We start from the raw sequence: 16850 nt of genomic DNA on the forward strand, positions 1-16850 counted from the left end.
GTTACAGAAAAACAAGTGAAAATAATATATATTAGTTTAATAATTTCTTGACATTAAGTAATACTTATTTTACAAAAATCAGATTATTTTTAGAACTACTTATTTATCATTATCAATACAAAGAAATAAATATTGTATTTAATTACAATTTTGTAAGTCAAAATTTTGTAAAATTCATACAACTCGAAAAATTGAAAATTATTTAAATTTTTGTGTGAGTATTTTAGATTGTTTATAAATAAATTTTAGGGTAAAAAAAATTAACAAGAATTAGTTCAATCAGGAAAGCAATTATTTAATAGAAGAAATAAATTCTATATGTTTAAAATACCAATTGATTATTAGGTATTTCAAAAAAATTGAATAATTTTAATTTTAAGTAACTTATTTGTTTGATTTAAAAGCATTTGAATTTATTTTCATAAAATACATTTGCTAAAATACTGATTAAGTAATTAATATGATACGTTTTTTTAAATAGCATTAAGATTTTTTACTTTCATTTATCAGATAAAAAAAATTTTCCTTAAATAAAGTAAAAATATAGAAAAAAGTTAATATACTAATATCATTAATTTCAGGTCTTTTATTGTAAAGATATTACTTAAGATTAAAAACTCTCATTTAATTACTACTTAATATTGTGAATAAAATTGTATATAGAATCAATAATCAATATTATGTATTATTTAATTAATATTTAGATAAAATATAAATAATTAAAAGGAGTAATTAGTTTATTATACTACTAAATGAAGAGGAAATTACAGATATTTAAAAGATTCGATTTGTTTTCTTAGTCATTTGGTCTTCTTGTTGATTAAAATAGTAAGAAGAAAAAAACTTACTTAGGAGGAATTCTCTCTGTTATTACTATTTTGGCTTCCTGTTGTTATTTGGCGTATTTGTTATATATGTATTTTAACAATAAGTTCTTGCCAAAGATAACTCAAACAATGTACAACTAGATTAATTAAATGGAGTAGCATTTAGAAAACAGTTTATTTGGTTTTACATTTGTCACAAATAATTAAACAATTGATGAGTTGGAGTAACAAACTGGCAAAAAATATTTGAATTACTTTGTTTAGTATTAGAATTATTCACAAAATTCACCTACAAACTATGATAATATTCCTCTTAAATATTGCGAAGATTCAAGTTTTGAAGGCTACATTTGCTTAGATTTAGATAATTAGCCAGAATATCAAAAAAAAATTTTTTTAAATTCTGCCAGTTTAAACCAGACATTTTATTCGCTTGTTGTTTAGCCCTGCTTGGGATTACCAAACTGTGCTACAATCGAAGAAATAAATAACATAGTTATCTCTAGCACTTTTTCTTTTTATATTAAAATAAGAATAAATTAATTTAACTAGCAGAAAAAGGAATTAGAAGAAACCTTTTAAGTTGATTACATTTAATTTGATGATCAGTTAAGTGTTTAGATTCAATACGCCTTACAGTAGTAGATTACAAATGTATAAACAGGGATTATAATTTAAAATTCAGATAGCTATAACTATATTTCTAATTTTGCAAGAGTGTCAACATATTTTTCAAATTAAAATTTACTTTAAAAGGCGGGATATGAAGGTTACGGTTGCTTCTTATTCTAATTATATTAAAACTAAATTTTAATGTAAATACAGTACCCTTTGTTAACAGAAATATTAGCTTAATTTATAACAGTTCTGAATATATTATTGGCTTTTGGCTTTATTGCTAAATTACTTTCAGGAACGAAAGTGGTTCAAGATATTAGTTCTATATATTTAAAGGAGTACTATTAAAGCACAGCAGTAAAGATAATAGAAGATTAAAGTGAATAAACTCCTTTGAAAGTATTGCATTTGTCATCAGCTGAACAAATTTAGTCCCTTCACAATAAAATTTATTAAGCAGATATTCTAAAGAGGAAAAAAGAATCACAAATTAGTTTTAAAACAAGATTAAAGTTTTTGATTGATAAAATTTTTTGCAAAAAGCAAGAAATTCATAAGAAAGAGATTAATTTATAGAAAGAATCAATATCATAAATAATAAAAAAATTGGATATTTTTGAAGTATACAAAGATTTGTTATAAATTAAAAAAGCAATAAGGTTATTACTAACTGAAGATTAATTTGCAGCATTGTAATTCTGTGGTTGCGAAATGAAATTTGATTCCAAATTTTAAGAGGAATTTAATAGCAAATTGAATAAAAAACAAAAAAGTAAATTCTTTTTTTTAAGATAATTAATTAGCCAAAAAATTCTAATTTTTTTACTGATTTTTAATTTATTTTCTTTGTTTAAATATACATTTACTTATCTTCCTCCCATTTGTTTTTAGTTTTAATTTAATTGTATTTTAATATAAAAAGCTTAGTAATGGTAAAATAGTAACTAACAAAGCTCTTTAGCTTAAAATAATATTTAAAATACTAGCATGAATAAGTTGAAGATAAACTCTAAATTAAATGAATATGAAGAAGGAAATAGTGCTATGGTGGTAAGTGTTCTTAGCGATAAAGAACAATAAATTCAGTCAGTATATAAAAGCGTAAACAAAAAATAAGTATGCAACTATCATTAGAAAATAGAGAGCTCAAAATCGCTCAAATAAGAAAAAAGTTGCATATAAAGAAATCTAAAAGAGATTTTAACAACCAATTAAATTTAATAGGAGTTACAAAACAAACTTTTATTAGAAAGAGAAAATCATCTTTAAAAAATAGAAGAAATGATTAATAACAAATAAACCCTATTTTAATAGCTGAGTTCTTTTATAGAGAGAGTTAAATCAAACAATAAAATATCTCCAGTTGATATTTAAATTTACTCTTCTCTCATTAATAAAAATTATTTCTAAAACTGTAACTAAATCAATTAATTAAATAAATAAAATTCATGAGACTACAGAAGTTTTATTTGTTTTATAAATGTTTGTTTAATTTGTTTTTTCTATTAAATTATTTTTTCCCCTTCTTATCAATTTAAAATAAATTTGTAAATACTTTATGTTAATTTAATTAAATTTTTAATTTGGAATAAAATATTTGAGTTTTAAAATTCAAAAAAATCATACGCTAATATTTATTATTTATAATTTTATAAAATATTAATATGTTAAGAATATTTAATTCAGGAGTTTACTCATTTCTTTTAAAGTTTTGAAACGAAGTAAGAAGCCAAACCTAATAAAACAAGTATTGAGCCTATTATTTCAAATATAGAAGGCACTTCTTTGAAGAAAACAACTTCAACTAAAAAGCTCTCTACAATCATTGTATAATTTATTAGAGTAATAGGTCCATGATTTTTAGTTATTGTTGTTGAAGTAATAAATGTTATCTAATACATAAAACTAACTAATCCTACTATAAAAATTAATCCAAGTACATCGTTTAAGCTTAAATCAAAAGGAGTTTCGCTCTATATTATCCCAACGGATCCAAATAAAATAAAAAAGAAGCATAGAGACATATTGATTTCAAAGGTATTTATACTTTTCATATATCTAACCATGATTATTGCCAAAGCCCAACCTAACCAAGTTAAAATTGATATGCCTATTAAAATATATTTTTCAGTACCCTAAATGTATTAATTATTCTCTTAAACGCTAGAAGTAGTTGTTTCCATAAACAAAGATTAAAAGTAACTGGGATCAGAAACCATGACAACTCCAAAGAATGAAACACTAATTCCAATAATATCTTTTATTGTTAATTTAACCCCGAAAAGAAAGTAATTCAAAATAAAAACAAATATTGGTCCTGTATTTGAAATTATAAGCAACAAAGATACTGGCAATTTATTAATAGCATAAAAGTAATAAAGTTATCCTAAAGCGCTTATAATATTTCTAAAGGTTAAAAGTTTAAAATCTTTGCTATCATTTACTTGCATGTTATATTTTTTAACATATCCAATCGTGTACATAAGAAAGGAAACAATAACTCCTCTCACAACCATAGCGTAGCTCCACAAAATTTATTTATTTTTCTAATAAATTAAAAAATTGAGTTAGTATTTTATTAGCAATTTTTTTAAATCTAAAATTTGAAAAAATTTGAATTAAATTAATTAGCTTATTTCTCAAAAAAATTGAGCTAATTTTATGTATAAAAAATATAATTCATTAAAATAAAAAAATTTTATTTATAAAATGCATTAAATCATACTTTTAAATGAATTTAATTGAATTATATTTATAGAAATTTATTGATTATTATTGTAAATTTTTTCGCTAAAGCTAATTTTAATAAGTTTTAATCTTCATAATTCTTTGAAGGTATAAATTAGATATCAAAATTGATTTGAGGAAGGCTAAACTTATTTATTTATTTATTTAGTTTGAAATATTTAATCATTTAATAATTAAAAAATGGTGAAAATTTATAATAAATTGTGTTTTAGTTTAAATGATTTATGATGAGTTTTACTTTTAGGTAAAAAGACACTCCCACATAAAAGAAGCCTGAAATAAATACTAGAAGGTATGCTAAATTGTCATTTCCGTACTTATTTCTGAATGAGTTTACCAAATTATCGACTAAATTTAAAATACAATTAAGTAATGAGTGGAGATGGCAGGCTAGCTTATAGAAAATGGAGTTTGATTTTTGAAAGGTGTTTATATTTTCATTAGATTCACTTTAAATACAAGGTTATTCTTATTGGAGTATTATTTCATTTAAAGGAGTTAATTTGCATTAATGGTGCTTTGTATGATTATTCTTGCTCATTATTTTCTAATTTAAACAATCTTTTATTTTTTAGTTTGAAAAATTATAGTTTATGATAAGTATTTGGATTATTTAAATTATTGAGGAATTAAATAAATTATAGAAATTGATTATGGGTGTCTCCAATTAAATGATGGTGAATGCGGTAAAATCAATTATACATACTTCTGTATTTTTGATTACTACGAATATACTATAAATAATTAAATTTTACAAAAAATGATAACCAAAAATATAGTAAATAATATTCTTTTATATACTTTACAAAATTTGAGTAAAATAAATGATATAACCATTTAATTTTGTTAAAAAAATCATAGAAAGATTAAAGAATAATATTTTTTCAATCTGATTGATCAAAAAAGTTTTTAAAAATTATCAATTTTATGTAACTAACTCTTTAATTTTAGAGAAATTTCTTGATAAATTAAAAGAAAAAATCCAAATATTTTTCAATTTATTTTTTTAAAGACATTTAATTTAAACTAAAAATTAATTTTTCAAATTCATTAAGCAGTTTTTTTTAGCAAAATTAGATAAAATTGTCTTTAATTTCACTAAGGTTTTTAATAAATTAATTACTTTTTTTATAAATGTAAAAATTCTATGGCAATAATACTCATTAAGAAAAATCTTAATTAATACCTGTAATGTTTTTGAAAGCAATTTTATCAAAAATAATCAACTTAAAAATAAAAATTATTTTTGAAGATTATAAACTTCTTTATCAATATTATTTTATTATTTGGCTATTAAATTTAGCAGAGATGTCTTTAATTTCTTTAATGATTTTAATAAATTAATTGTATTTGTTTTATAAAAATAAAAATTATATTTCACAACATTATGTAATATTTACTTTATTTTTGCTAAATTTTTAATTTATTTATTGAATTAATTTATAAATTTATTTTTTATTAGAAAATATGCCCAAAAATATTAGATTTCTTTTTAAGAGACTTCATTCACTAAAAAAGGTTTGTAGATAGATTATGTAATTGAAAAGTATTTTTACCAAAGAGTAAATTACATAAGTAATGTGTAAATTATTGATAATATAGATAATACACTTTTCTTAAAATAAAAGCAAAAATGTTAAAAGATTTGTTTGTTAGATACATTTCTTTTAGAAAAACAAAATTTGTTTATATAAATCTTTTTGGATTACTTATTAGATTGAATGGTAATTAAGATATTAATTTTATTTATATATTTGATGGTATGAGATATTCTGCAAATTAATTAAAGATCTAAATTGTCTTAATAAATAACAAAATAATATTTGCTTATTATTAATAGTTAAACAACATATATAAATAAATAACATGCGTAGATTTTAGTTTTTAAAAAAGGCAGATTTTTTTTCATAACCATTCAGATTTTTTGTAGAGGAGAATAGTTTACAAAGGTAAACTATTTTTGGAGGTGTTTTGTCTGTTTTGACTGTCTTGATTTCATTAGGCTATCTTACATATCTACTTTATTTATATTTTGATAACGATTTATTACCTACTATAAGCTCTCAAATGCATAACTAAACTACAGAAGTAAGCTAAACTTTTAACAAGAGCCTTTTTGGTTTCACATTTAATTCTCAGAATTTAACTATGGATTAGCTATATTAATAAACTGGAAAAGTCTTTCTTACCTTTTAGCTACAATAATTGACGTTCGCGTATAATACAATTTAAACAGTGAATCTTAATTATGTTAATTGTGATAATGATCCTAATTTTGTAGGCTTCAAGTGTATAGATTATGATAGTATTCCTGATTCTGCAAAAGAAATATTTTCAAATCCAACTAATTTGAGTTAATCTTTGTTCTCTCTTACTGTTGCACCATGCTCAGGTCTCCCAAACTGCGCTGACAACTAATTAATATAAAATTATATAATGCAAAATTCATTCTAGTTTTTAATCAAAATTAGAGTGAGCTAATTTAATGAAGAAGAAAAATAAATGGAAGAAACATTTTTACTTGATTACATATAATTCGATGATAATTTAAGCTTTTAAAATCAATATGTTTTGTAATTGTAAAAGACAACAATTAAAACTGGGTATATCTTTTAAGATTCAAATACAACTATTGATGTGGCTAGTTAGAGGAGATTAATTACTTATTACTCTCAAGACAACTTGTTGACTAAAGCTGGGTTTGTTGGTTATGCATAATTTTAGTTTTTCCTTGATTAAATGTAAGTAATAACTAAAATTTAATACCCACTAATAACAGAAGTGTTTGCATAATTCTTACCCATACTTAATATTTTATTAGCTATTGGTTTTATTGGTAGACTTTTTGCAGAGTCAAAAATGGTAAAAGATATTAATAATATCTACTTAAAAGAATATTACAAGAATACAGCAATTAAAATCATTTAAAACCAAAATAAAGAAATTTTTCTAAAAAGCAAACAGGGTTCCTACACAGAATAAATAAAATATCTTCATTAAAATATAAACGACATAAAATAGTTTAGGCAAAAGAAAGAAAAAACTAAACTAAATTTTAAATAAAAACTCTAGTCAGTAGTATATTCAATTTTCAAAAAAAAGGAGGAAGACCTTAAAAATTAACAATAAGCAAATTTATTTAAGCTAATTTAAAGTAAGACTGTGGAGAATATCAATATTTACTAACTTTATAGAGATATTATAGAGTTAAAAATGGCCATAAGGTTATTGATGTCCCCTGAACAATACGCAGCAATGTAATTTTGTGGTTGCGAGATTAATCTTAAAAGTTAGCCTATGTAAATCGTCTAAAATAAATGTAAAAATTATACTTTCAATTAAAAATACATTAAAATATTCAAATAATTTTATGTTATTAAGAAGAAAATACAAAAAAAGAAATAATTAGTGTATCTTATTTTAAATTAAAATATGTTTAATTTATTTTAACTAATTAATTAATTAGAGGAAGAATTATAAGTGAAGGAAGAGATAATAAATGTTCAGCAGAAAAATATGTCGCCTTTGTCATAAAATTAAGACTTAGAAGAATAAATAATTAGCATCTCAGAATGTAAAGAAAATACAGCTTAAGTGATTAAAACAAACAAATAAGTGCACTTAATATTCAATAGGGATAAAACTAAATCAAATGATGAAGAATAATTTAAAGAAGAAGATGATATTTTTTCTCATAAATAGCTAAATTAAATCTAAAAACATGACTAAGTGCAACAGACATCTTTACATAAGATAACAACTCTCTCATATAATCATTTGTAAGTTATCGAGGACATGTTAAATAATAAAGATAATATATTTTCACTCTTATAAAGCTTTATTGAAAAAATAAATAACAGTAAATAACAGTTATCACAAACTGATTTAAATATTTACTCTTCACTAATAGGACTTGATTAAAATATGAAAATACTAAGCACTTAAGAAATAAAATATAATTCATCCTTATGAAATTTAATTTTGTATTTGATATCATTTATTTTTTTAATTTTTAAAATTAAAACCATTCAAACTAATTTTAAAATTTTAGTCCTTTGTTATATTTATTATATTATATATCTATTTGAATATGCTAAAATATTCATAAATTTTCAATAAAAGTTTGAATTTGTATTTTAAATCATTATTTATGAATGTTCTAACCAAAAGCTCAATAAAATAAAATATATCATTACCGTATAATCTTCAAACTTGGTCCTCGTATTAGGAAAATCCGACTCAGATTTATCATTTTTAATTATTAATCAATAGATATAATTCTTTGAAATTAATTTATTTTTTTATGAAAAAATATGATATATGCATCATCCATTTCATAATTTAATTTTATATAAAATAGTTTACTTCAAAAGTAAATAATATTTTTTATTAATTAATCTAAATGAGCTTTAATTCTTTTGAATCAAAAAGAAAAAAAAATGTAAGAAATTAATAAAGTGCTTCAAATTCTAGATTAAAATTTAAAAAAATCTATCATATGTATCTATGTATACATGTATAGCTTAGGTTAAAAATTCAATACAATTGTGTTTAATAATTTATCGGATTAATTGTTTTAGTAAATAATTAAAAACAAATTATAATTTTTTGAATAACATAATTCCTACATTTAAATTAACCAATATTAATATTGTTAAAAAATATAATATGAGTAGATATCAATTGTTCAAAAAGGTCGACTTTTTTTCATAACCCTTTAAATTTTTTGTAGAGGAAAATAGTCAGAAAAAATAGACTATTTTTGGAGGAGTTTTATCTATTTTAACAATTCTGATATCACTAGTTTATCTCGCATATCTTTTGTACTTATACTTTGATAATTAATTGTTACCTAATATAACTTCTCAAATGCACAACAAAACCTCTAAAATTAGCCATGTTTTAAATAAAAGTCTTTTTGGATTCACTTTTTATTCATAAAATTAAACTCTAGATCAGCTAATATAATCAACTGGAAAAGTTTTTCTTACTTTCCAACTGCAGTTATTAACTTATTAATATAATTAAATAGATGCTTATGATCTTAATTTTGTTGACTGTGATGATAATGATCCAAATTTTGATGGATTTAAATGTATAGACTATTCAACTATTGATGATTCTTCTAAATAAATATTTACAGATCCAATTAATTTGAGTTAGTAACTGTTTTCCCTTACTGTTTAACCTTGTGTGAATCTCTCAAATTGTGCTACTCCTTAAGAAATATATGATTATATTATGTAAAATTCATTCTAATTTCTGATTAAAGTTAGAGTGAGTTAATTTAATGAATAAACCAGAAAAATGGAAGAAACATTTATAGTCGAATAAATTTAATTTGATGATAATTTAAGTTTGCAAAATTAATATGTTTTATAATTATAACAGACAACAATTACTTCAGGATATCTCTTTCAAGATTCTAATACAACTATAGATGTTGTTAGTTATAAGCGACTAACAACATATTATACCTAAGATAATATCTTGGTTAAATCTGGATTTACAGGTTATGGATAATTTTAATTTTTACTTGACTAAATGTAAGTTATTAGCAAAATATAATACCCGTTGATAACTTAAGTGCTTGCGTAGTTTTTACCAATACTGAATGTGTTATTAACTTTAGGCTTCATTGGTAGGCTTTTTGCAGAATCCAAAATAGTTGAAGATATTAATAGCATATATTTAAAAGAGTACTACAAGAATACAGCCATCTAAATGATATAAAGTTAAAATAAAGATTTCTTTCTCAAAAGTAAAGAAGGATCAAAGGACGAATAAATTAAATATATCCATTAAAATATAAACGATTTAAAATAGTTTAAGTAAAAATAGGAAAAGCCAAAAATAGGTTTAAAATAAAAAATGAATGAAATAATTAAAAATATTTTCAAAAAAAAGAAAGTTTAAGTAAAGAACTAACCTTAAAATAATTTATTTAAGCTAATAAAAAGTAAAATAATCAAGAAGATAAACATTTATTAGCTTTATAAAGATATAATAGAGCTAAAAATGGCTGTCAGATTGCTAATGTCACCAGAATAATATGCTGCTATGTAGTTTTGTGGTTGCGAGATGAATCTTAAAATAAAGTCTGATTAAAATGTTTAATTCGACCCAAACAAAAGTAAAAAATTCATTCTTAATTTAAATTAATAAATTAATTTATAATTTCAGAATAAATTATAAAATTTTTTAAATAAAATATTTTAGAATCAGAAGTATAAGCAAGAGAAAAAATTATAATAGATAATCAAATAAGAAAAACACCTTTGCCTCAAAGCTAAGAATTAGAAGATCAAATTAATGAATAAATTATGAATATGTTAGACTATAAAGAAAGTAAGGCATAGACAATAAAAATTAATAAATAAGCACACACAATATTCAATAGAGATAAGAATATGTCTGATTTTGATGGGGTATTTCAAGAGGAAGAAGATACTTCCACTCATAGATAAAATAACTTAATTGAAAAACATGATTATTTTTAATAATAAGCATCTCTATAAAAAATTTAAACCAATACTCAAAATCACTTACAGGTAATTGAGGATATGTTAAGTAATACTGATAATTTATTTTTATCCTTAAAAAAATTTATTGATAAATTGAATGACCCAAAATAAAAACTATCGCAGACTGACACTAATATTTACTCATCATTGATTGGATTAAATTAAAATATCTTAGCACAATAAGAAATATGAAATTCTAACTCAACATAAAATAGTATTTGGTATTTAAAACAAAAAATATATAACTCTATATTTTTTGTTGAAATAAACATCCAGCAATTATTATCAAACTTAATAAATTTTTGTTAGTAAAGTACAAAAATATTTATTTATTTAAATTTGTATTATTTATTTTTGTGATCATTCAATATTAGTCAAACAAATATAATAAGGAACAGTTAAGTAAAAGAAATTTCAAGTTATATTACATATTATATTTATGGTATTTAACAAATCTTAATGGAGTAAATGTATAAAAAAGTACAATAAAAATGATATAATATCCTTATTTATCTTATTTATGTATTTATTTTAGATGTTTTAACATCCTCTTTTTGATAACAAAAGCTTGAAATCAAAGCTTATACAAAATTAATTTGTTTATATAATTATTTTCTTTACTCTTAAAATACAAATAAGAAAATAAAAAAAAGTTTTGAATAGCTTTATATTTAATGATTCAAATATCTAATCTATTTAGAAAGCTTGATTTTAATTCTCAGCCATTTGGCTTTTTTGTTGAAAAAGACGAGAAAAAAAAGAAGACTGAAGTTGGAGGAATCTTGAGTATTTCGGCAATTATCATTTCAGCTATTTACTTGTCATATTTGCTCTACTTATTTTTTGGAAATCAAATAATTCCTAAAATAACTACCTAGTTATAAAATCAAACTACGAAACTCAATCAGAATTTCAACAAAAGTATTTTTGGAATCACTTATACCACTTCAGGTTTAACTCCAGATTAATTAGAATAACAAACAGGCAAAGTATTTTTAACTTACTAAGTGTAAAAATAAACATTTTTGTAGGGAAATTATGAATTCATAGATCTGAACTTGATTGATTGTCCAAATGATCCTAACTTTATAGGATACAAATGCATAGATTTTAGCAACTAACCAGATACTTTAAAAGAATTATTTACAGATCCTACTAATTTGAATTAATCATATTATTCTTTGGTTGTTTAGCCTTGCCAAGGGCTTCCTAATTGTGCAAATCCATAAGACATTGAAAATTATATAATGCAAGCTACTTTTGTATTCTTTATTAAAATCAGAGTTAATTAATTTAATCAACAAACTCAATAAATGGATGAAACTTTTTTAATTGATTTTTTTTAATTTGATTAAAATATAAGTATTTTCCACTAATACTTTTTACAACAATAAGTTTCTACTTTAAGTTAAGGATATTTTATTTAAGGGTCTGATACTAGAGTTGACATTACTAACTATAGAAAATCTACTGCCTATTACTCATAGCAAAATCTTTTACAAAAAGCTGGATTTACTGGATACGGATAATTTTTTTTTAGTTTAGATTAAATGCAAATAATAACAAAAATTCAATTCCCTCTGATAACAGAAACTCTATCACAATTTTTACCAATATTTAATTTTCTCTTAGCTCTAGGGTTTATAGCTAAAATATTTGCTGAATCTAGATTAATATAGGATATCAACAATGTATATTTAAAATAGTATTATAAATAGACAGCAATCAAATTAATTTCAGATTAGAATAAGGACTTGATTATCAACAAAGCATAACTAACATAAGCTGAATATATATAACAGTTAAGTAATGCTATTAATAATGCAAATTTAAAAAAAAAATAAAAACCTAAGCAAAAAACTAGTGTCTAAACCCTAAATAATGATAAAAAAGATAATTGTTAATTTGAGAGTGAAAGGTATTAGCTAATATTAGATTAAACTAAAAAAAAATTAAATATTTCTGAATTATACTCTGATCTAATTGAGATAAAAACTGCTATAAAATTACTCATGAGTCCAGATCAGTATGCTGCTATGAAATTTTGTGGATGTGATATAAGCTTAGCAGGTGTAGATCTCCAAGAAAGTATATAAATAAATACTTCATTTTTTAATAAATTATTTATATAAATAATTCAATTATTATTTTTAGTCATTATATAGATTTTTCAAATTATTTTTTTTAAATTAATCAATCAAAACACAAAATATTCATTAAAATAATTTCTTAATATTTAATAAAATGTAAATAGAGAAAAAAAAGAGACAATAAAATGCAGAGAAAATTGACAAAGTATATCCTTCTCTAATAACTTCCTTACCCTCTAAAAATGTAATCTAAAAAGAAGAACTTAACTTGTAAATGTTAGACCCATACGAAAATAAACGTATATTATTATTAAAATATTTATCTAATTTAATTTTTATCATTTAATAAAAAATTTAGTTAGTTAAAAAATGAATAGCAAGTAAAAGGAGGAAGGAGTATTTTCAAACTTAAAAGTTGAGTTAACATCAAAAAAAAGTAAATGTGAACAAGATCTTACAGATAATAACATTTCTTAATAATCAAAAAACCATCTAGAATAAATAGAAGAAATGTTAGCAAATAAACAAATTATGTTCTAAAAATTACAAAATTTTATTGAAAAAGTACAAAACAAAAATTAATTATTATCATAAACTGATATTAACATTTATTCCTCTTTGATTGGATAGAACTATCAAGATTTGGATTCAAATTAATATTTTATAGACAATATTAACTCTTGATATAAATTATTTTTATATTTTTACTTTTATAAAATTCATTTTATTTAGTATTTTTATTTAAATGGTTAGAAGAAAAATATTGCATTTTTTGTTTGTAATTGAGAGATAAATAGTGATAGGTTAAAGCTCTAACTTTATATTTTTCTAATAAAATTAATAAAGTATCAAAAATTAATTTTATATATTAAGGTGTTTATTTTTATAATTTATTTATATAATATGGTTTTTATTTTAATAAATTCTATAATTGACAATTTTTTTTGTTAAATTTTTTTATATTTCATTTATTTTTGAATTGAAGTATTAAAAATAAATGTTTTTTATGATACCCTCTTATCTAGGTATATGAAACCTCAACCCAAAATACCCTCCGAAGTCTAATACAAATAAAATATTATCTTTATAAGGTAAATCTATTAAATGATTTATATTGAAAAATATGAAAATTTTAAACAAATTATTATCTGAAATCATATTGATTAGTAACCCAAATAACAAGATTTAATTAATTTAGCTGATTTGTAAAATATTTACTTTATAAAATGTTGTTATTTAGAAATAAAGTTTGTGTAGTATAAATAATAAACTAATTAATTTTATCATTTATAAAATAATGTTAATTTAATAGATTTTTATTTAAATTGTTTGTGTAAATTATTTTAAATGATATTTTTCTCATTGATAAATTTAAATATTTTAATTATTTTCTTAAATAGATTCATTATAGTTTACTTCAAAATTAACATTTTTATTTATTTATTTATTAATGTAAATGAACTTTAATTCTTTTGGAATAAGAAATGTAAGAAATTAATAAACATGCTTAAAATTCTAGATTAAAAATTAAAAAAATCAATAATATGTATCTATGTAATATCTATAGCTTAGATTAAAAATTCAAATTGATTGTGTTTATTAATTTATTTATTGGATTAATTGTTTTTGTAAATAATTAACAATAAATTATTATTTTTGAATAACATAATTCATATATTTAATAAATCTTTATTAATATTCTTTAAATATGAAAATGAGCAGATATCAATTTTTCAAAAAGGTTGACTTTTTTTCATAACCCTTTAAATTTTTTGTAGAGGATAATAGTCATAAAAAATAAACTATTTTTGGAGGAATTTTATCTATTTTGACAGTTCTGATATCACTAGTCTATCTCGCATATCTTTTGTACTTATACTTTGATAATTAATTATTACCTAATATAACTTCTCAAATGCACAATAAAACCTCTAAAATTAGCCATGTATTAAATAAAAGTCTTTTTGGATTCACTTTTTATTCATAAAATTAAACTTTAGATCAGCTAATATTATCAACTGGAAAAGTTTTTCTTACTTTCCAACTGCAGTTATTAACTTATTAATATAATCAAATAGATACTGTGAATCTAAATTTTGTTGATTGTGATAATGATCCAAATTTTGATGGATTTAAATGTATAGATTATTCTACTATTGATGATTCTTCTAAAGAAATATATACAGATCCAGTTAATTTGAGTTAGTAATTGTTTTCCCTTACTGTTTAACCTTGCGCGAATCTCCCAAATTGTGCTTCTCCGTAAGAAATATATAATTATATTATGTAAAATTCCTTCTAATTTCTGATCAAAGTTAGAGTAAATTAATTTAATGAATAAACCAGAAAAATGGAAGAAACATTTATAGTTGAATAAATTTAATTTGATGATAATTTAAGTTTGCAAAATTAATATGTTTTATAATTGTAACAGACAACAATTATTTCCGGATATCTCTTTTAAGATTATAATACGACTATAGGTGTTGTTAGTTATAAACGACTAACAACTTACTATACCTAAGATAACATATTAGTTAAATCTGGGTTTACAGGTTATGGTTAATTTTAATTTTTACTTGACTAAATGTAAGTTATTAGCAAGATATAATACCCGCTGATAACTTAAGTGCTTGCATAGTTTTTACCAGTACTAAATGTTTTATTAACTTTAGGCTTCATTGGTAGGTTTTTTGCAGAATCTAAAATAGTTGATGATATAAATAGCATATATTTAAAAGAGTACTACAAGAATACAGTCATCTAAATGATATAAAGTTAAAATAAAGAATTCTTTCTCAAAAGCAAAGAAGGATCAAAGGATGAATAAATTAAATATATATATAAAAATATAAATGATTTAAAATAGTTTAAGTAAAAAGAGGAAAAGCCAAAAATAGGTTTAAAATAAAAAATGAGTCAAATCATTGATAAAATCTTCAAAAAAAAGAAGGCTCAAGTAAAGAATTAGCCATAAAATAATACATTTAAGCTAATAAAAAGCAAATTAATCAAGAAGATAAACATTTATTAGCTTTACAAAGACATAATAGAGCTAAAAATGGCTATTAGATTGTTAATGTCACCAGAATAATATGCTGCTATGTAGTTTTGTGGCTGCTAGATGAATCTCAGAATACATTCTGACTAAAATGTCTTATCCGATCCAAATAAAAGTAAAAAAATTCATTATTAATTTAAACTAATTATTTAAACAAATTAATTAATAATTTCAGAATATTTTTTTAAACTTTAAATAAAATAAAATTTTTAAAATAAAAATATTTTAGAATTTGAAGAATAAGTAAAAGAAAATTTGTAGGATAATCAAAAAAGAAAAACGCCTTTGCCTTAAAACTAAGACTTAGAAGATCACGTTAATGAATAAATTATGAATATGTTAAATTATAAAGAAAGTAAGGCACAAACAATAAAAACTAATAAGTAAGCACACACAATTTTCAATAGAGATAAAAATATGTCTGATTTTGATGAGGTATTTCAAGAGGCAGAAGATACTTCCACTCATAGAGAAAATAATTTAATTGAAAAACATGATTAAATTTAATATTAAGCATCTCTATAAAAAATTTAAACCAATACTCAAAATCACTTACAAGTAATTGAGGATATGCTAAGTAATGCTGATAATTTATTTTTATTCTTAAAAAAATTTATTGAAAAATTTAATGACCCAAAATAAAAATTATCGCAGACTGACACTAATATTTACTCATCATTGATTGGATTAAATTAAAATATTTTAATACAATAAGAAATATGATATAATAAATTAATATAAAACATATTTTATTAAAAAAAAAATGAAATCTATTTATATTTTTTATTGAAAACTTACAATTAAAATTAAAAATTAATTAATAAATGCTTCTTGCAAAGTATAAATATATTTATTTAAATTTATACTAATTATTTTAGCAATTATTCAATAATAATCAAACAAAAAATAGAAAGGAACAATTAAGTAAAAGAAATTTTAAGTTTTTTTGTATAATAAATTTATGGTATTTCAAAGATCTTAA

General features: G+C 21.3%; 8 protein-coding genes across 8 annotated transcripts; 5 read left to right on the forward strand and 3 right to left on the reverse strand. All coding sequences in view use genetic code 6, as the record gives it.

Moving 5' to 3' along the window:
* Positions 1-680: 680 nt before the first annotated feature.
* On the forward strand, positions 681-2897 carry TTHERM_00709640 (transmembrane protein, putative; the record flags this gene model as incomplete). The annotated part of the gene is made up of 2 exons (XM_001010997.2): positions 681-2217; positions 2368-2897. The coding sequence occupies 2 exons, from the start codon at positions 681-683 to the stop codon at positions 2895-2897; spliced, it is 2067 nt and encodes a 688-aa protein (XP_001010997.2).
* Positions 2898-3139: 242 nt separating this feature from the next.
* Positions 3140-4542, reverse strand: TTHERM_00709650 (integral membrane protein DUF6 containing protein; the record flags this gene model as incomplete). Its single annotated transcript, XM_001010998.2, has 2 exons — positions 4432-4542; positions 3140-3991 (listed from the first exon to the last, which is right to left on the reverse strand). Exon 2 carries the CDS (start codon positions 3959-3961, stop codon positions 3140-3142), a length of 822 nt encoding a protein of 273 aa, XP_001010998.2. The 5' UTR covers positions 3962-3991; positions 4432-4542.
* Positions 4543-6008: 1466 nt separating this feature from the next.
* Positions 6009-8165, forward strand: TTHERM_00709660 (transmembrane protein, putative; the record flags this gene model as incomplete). Its single annotated transcript, XM_001010999.2, has 2 exons — positions 6009-7512; positions 7660-8165. The coding sequence occupies exons 1-2, from the start codon at positions 6060-6062 to the stop codon at positions 8163-8165; spliced, it is 1959 nt and encodes a 652-aa protein (XP_001010999.1). The 5' UTR covers positions 6009-6059.
* A 1445-nt stretch (positions 8166-9610) lies between these two features.
* On the reverse strand, positions 9611-9913 carry TTHERM_000709669 (hypothetical protein; the record flags this gene model as incomplete). The annotated part of the gene is made up of 1 exon (XM_012796322.1): positions 9611-9913. One exon carries the CDS (start codon positions 9911-9913, stop codon positions 9611-9613), a length of 303 nt encoding a protein of 100 aa, XP_012651776.1.
* Positions 9914-10211: 298 nt separating this feature from the next.
* On the forward strand, positions 10212-10909 carry TTHERM_00709670 (phosphatidylserine decarboxylase family protein, putative; the record flags this gene model as incomplete). The annotated part of the gene is made up of 2 exons (XM_001011000.2): positions 10212-10326; positions 10413-10909. The coding sequence occupies 2 exons, from the start codon at positions 10212-10214 to the stop codon at positions 10907-10909; spliced, it is 612 nt and encodes a 203-aa protein (XP_001011000.2).
* Positions 10910-11391: 482 nt separating this feature from the next.
* On the forward strand, positions 11392-13491 carry TTHERM_00709680 (transmembrane protein, putative; the record flags this gene model as incomplete). The annotated part of the gene is made up of 3 exons (XM_001011001.2): positions 11392-12805; positions 12972-13106; positions 13166-13491. The coding sequence occupies 3 exons, from the start codon at positions 11392-11394 to the stop codon at positions 13489-13491; spliced, it is 1875 nt and encodes a 624-aa protein (XP_001011001.2).
* A 1386-nt stretch (positions 13492-14877) lies between these two features.
* On the reverse strand, positions 14878-15570 carry TTHERM_000709688 (hypothetical protein; the record flags this gene model as incomplete). The annotated part of the gene is made up of 2 exons (XM_012796323.1): positions 14878-15112; positions 15323-15570. 2 exons carry the CDS (start codon positions 15568-15570, stop codon positions 14878-14880), a joined length of 483 nt encoding a protein of 160 aa, XP_012651777.1.
* A 151-nt stretch (positions 15571-15721) lies between these two features.
* On the forward strand, positions 15722-16591 carry TTHERM_000709689 (hypothetical protein; the record flags this gene model as incomplete). Its single annotated transcript, XM_012796324.1, has 2 exons — positions 15722-15983; positions 16098-16591. 2 exons carry the CDS (start codon positions 15722-15724, stop codon positions 16589-16591), a joined length of 756 nt encoding a protein of 251 aa, XP_012651778.1.
* Positions 16592-16850: the final 259 nt, after the last annotated feature.

This window comes from Tetrahymena thermophila (assembly GCF_000189635.1).
Source record: "Tetrahymena thermophila SB210 genomic scaffold scf_8254748, whole genome shotgun sequence".
Classification (NCBI taxonomy): Eukaryota; Ciliophora; class Oligohymenophorea; order Hymenostomatida; family Tetrahymenidae; genus Tetrahymena; species Tetrahymena thermophila.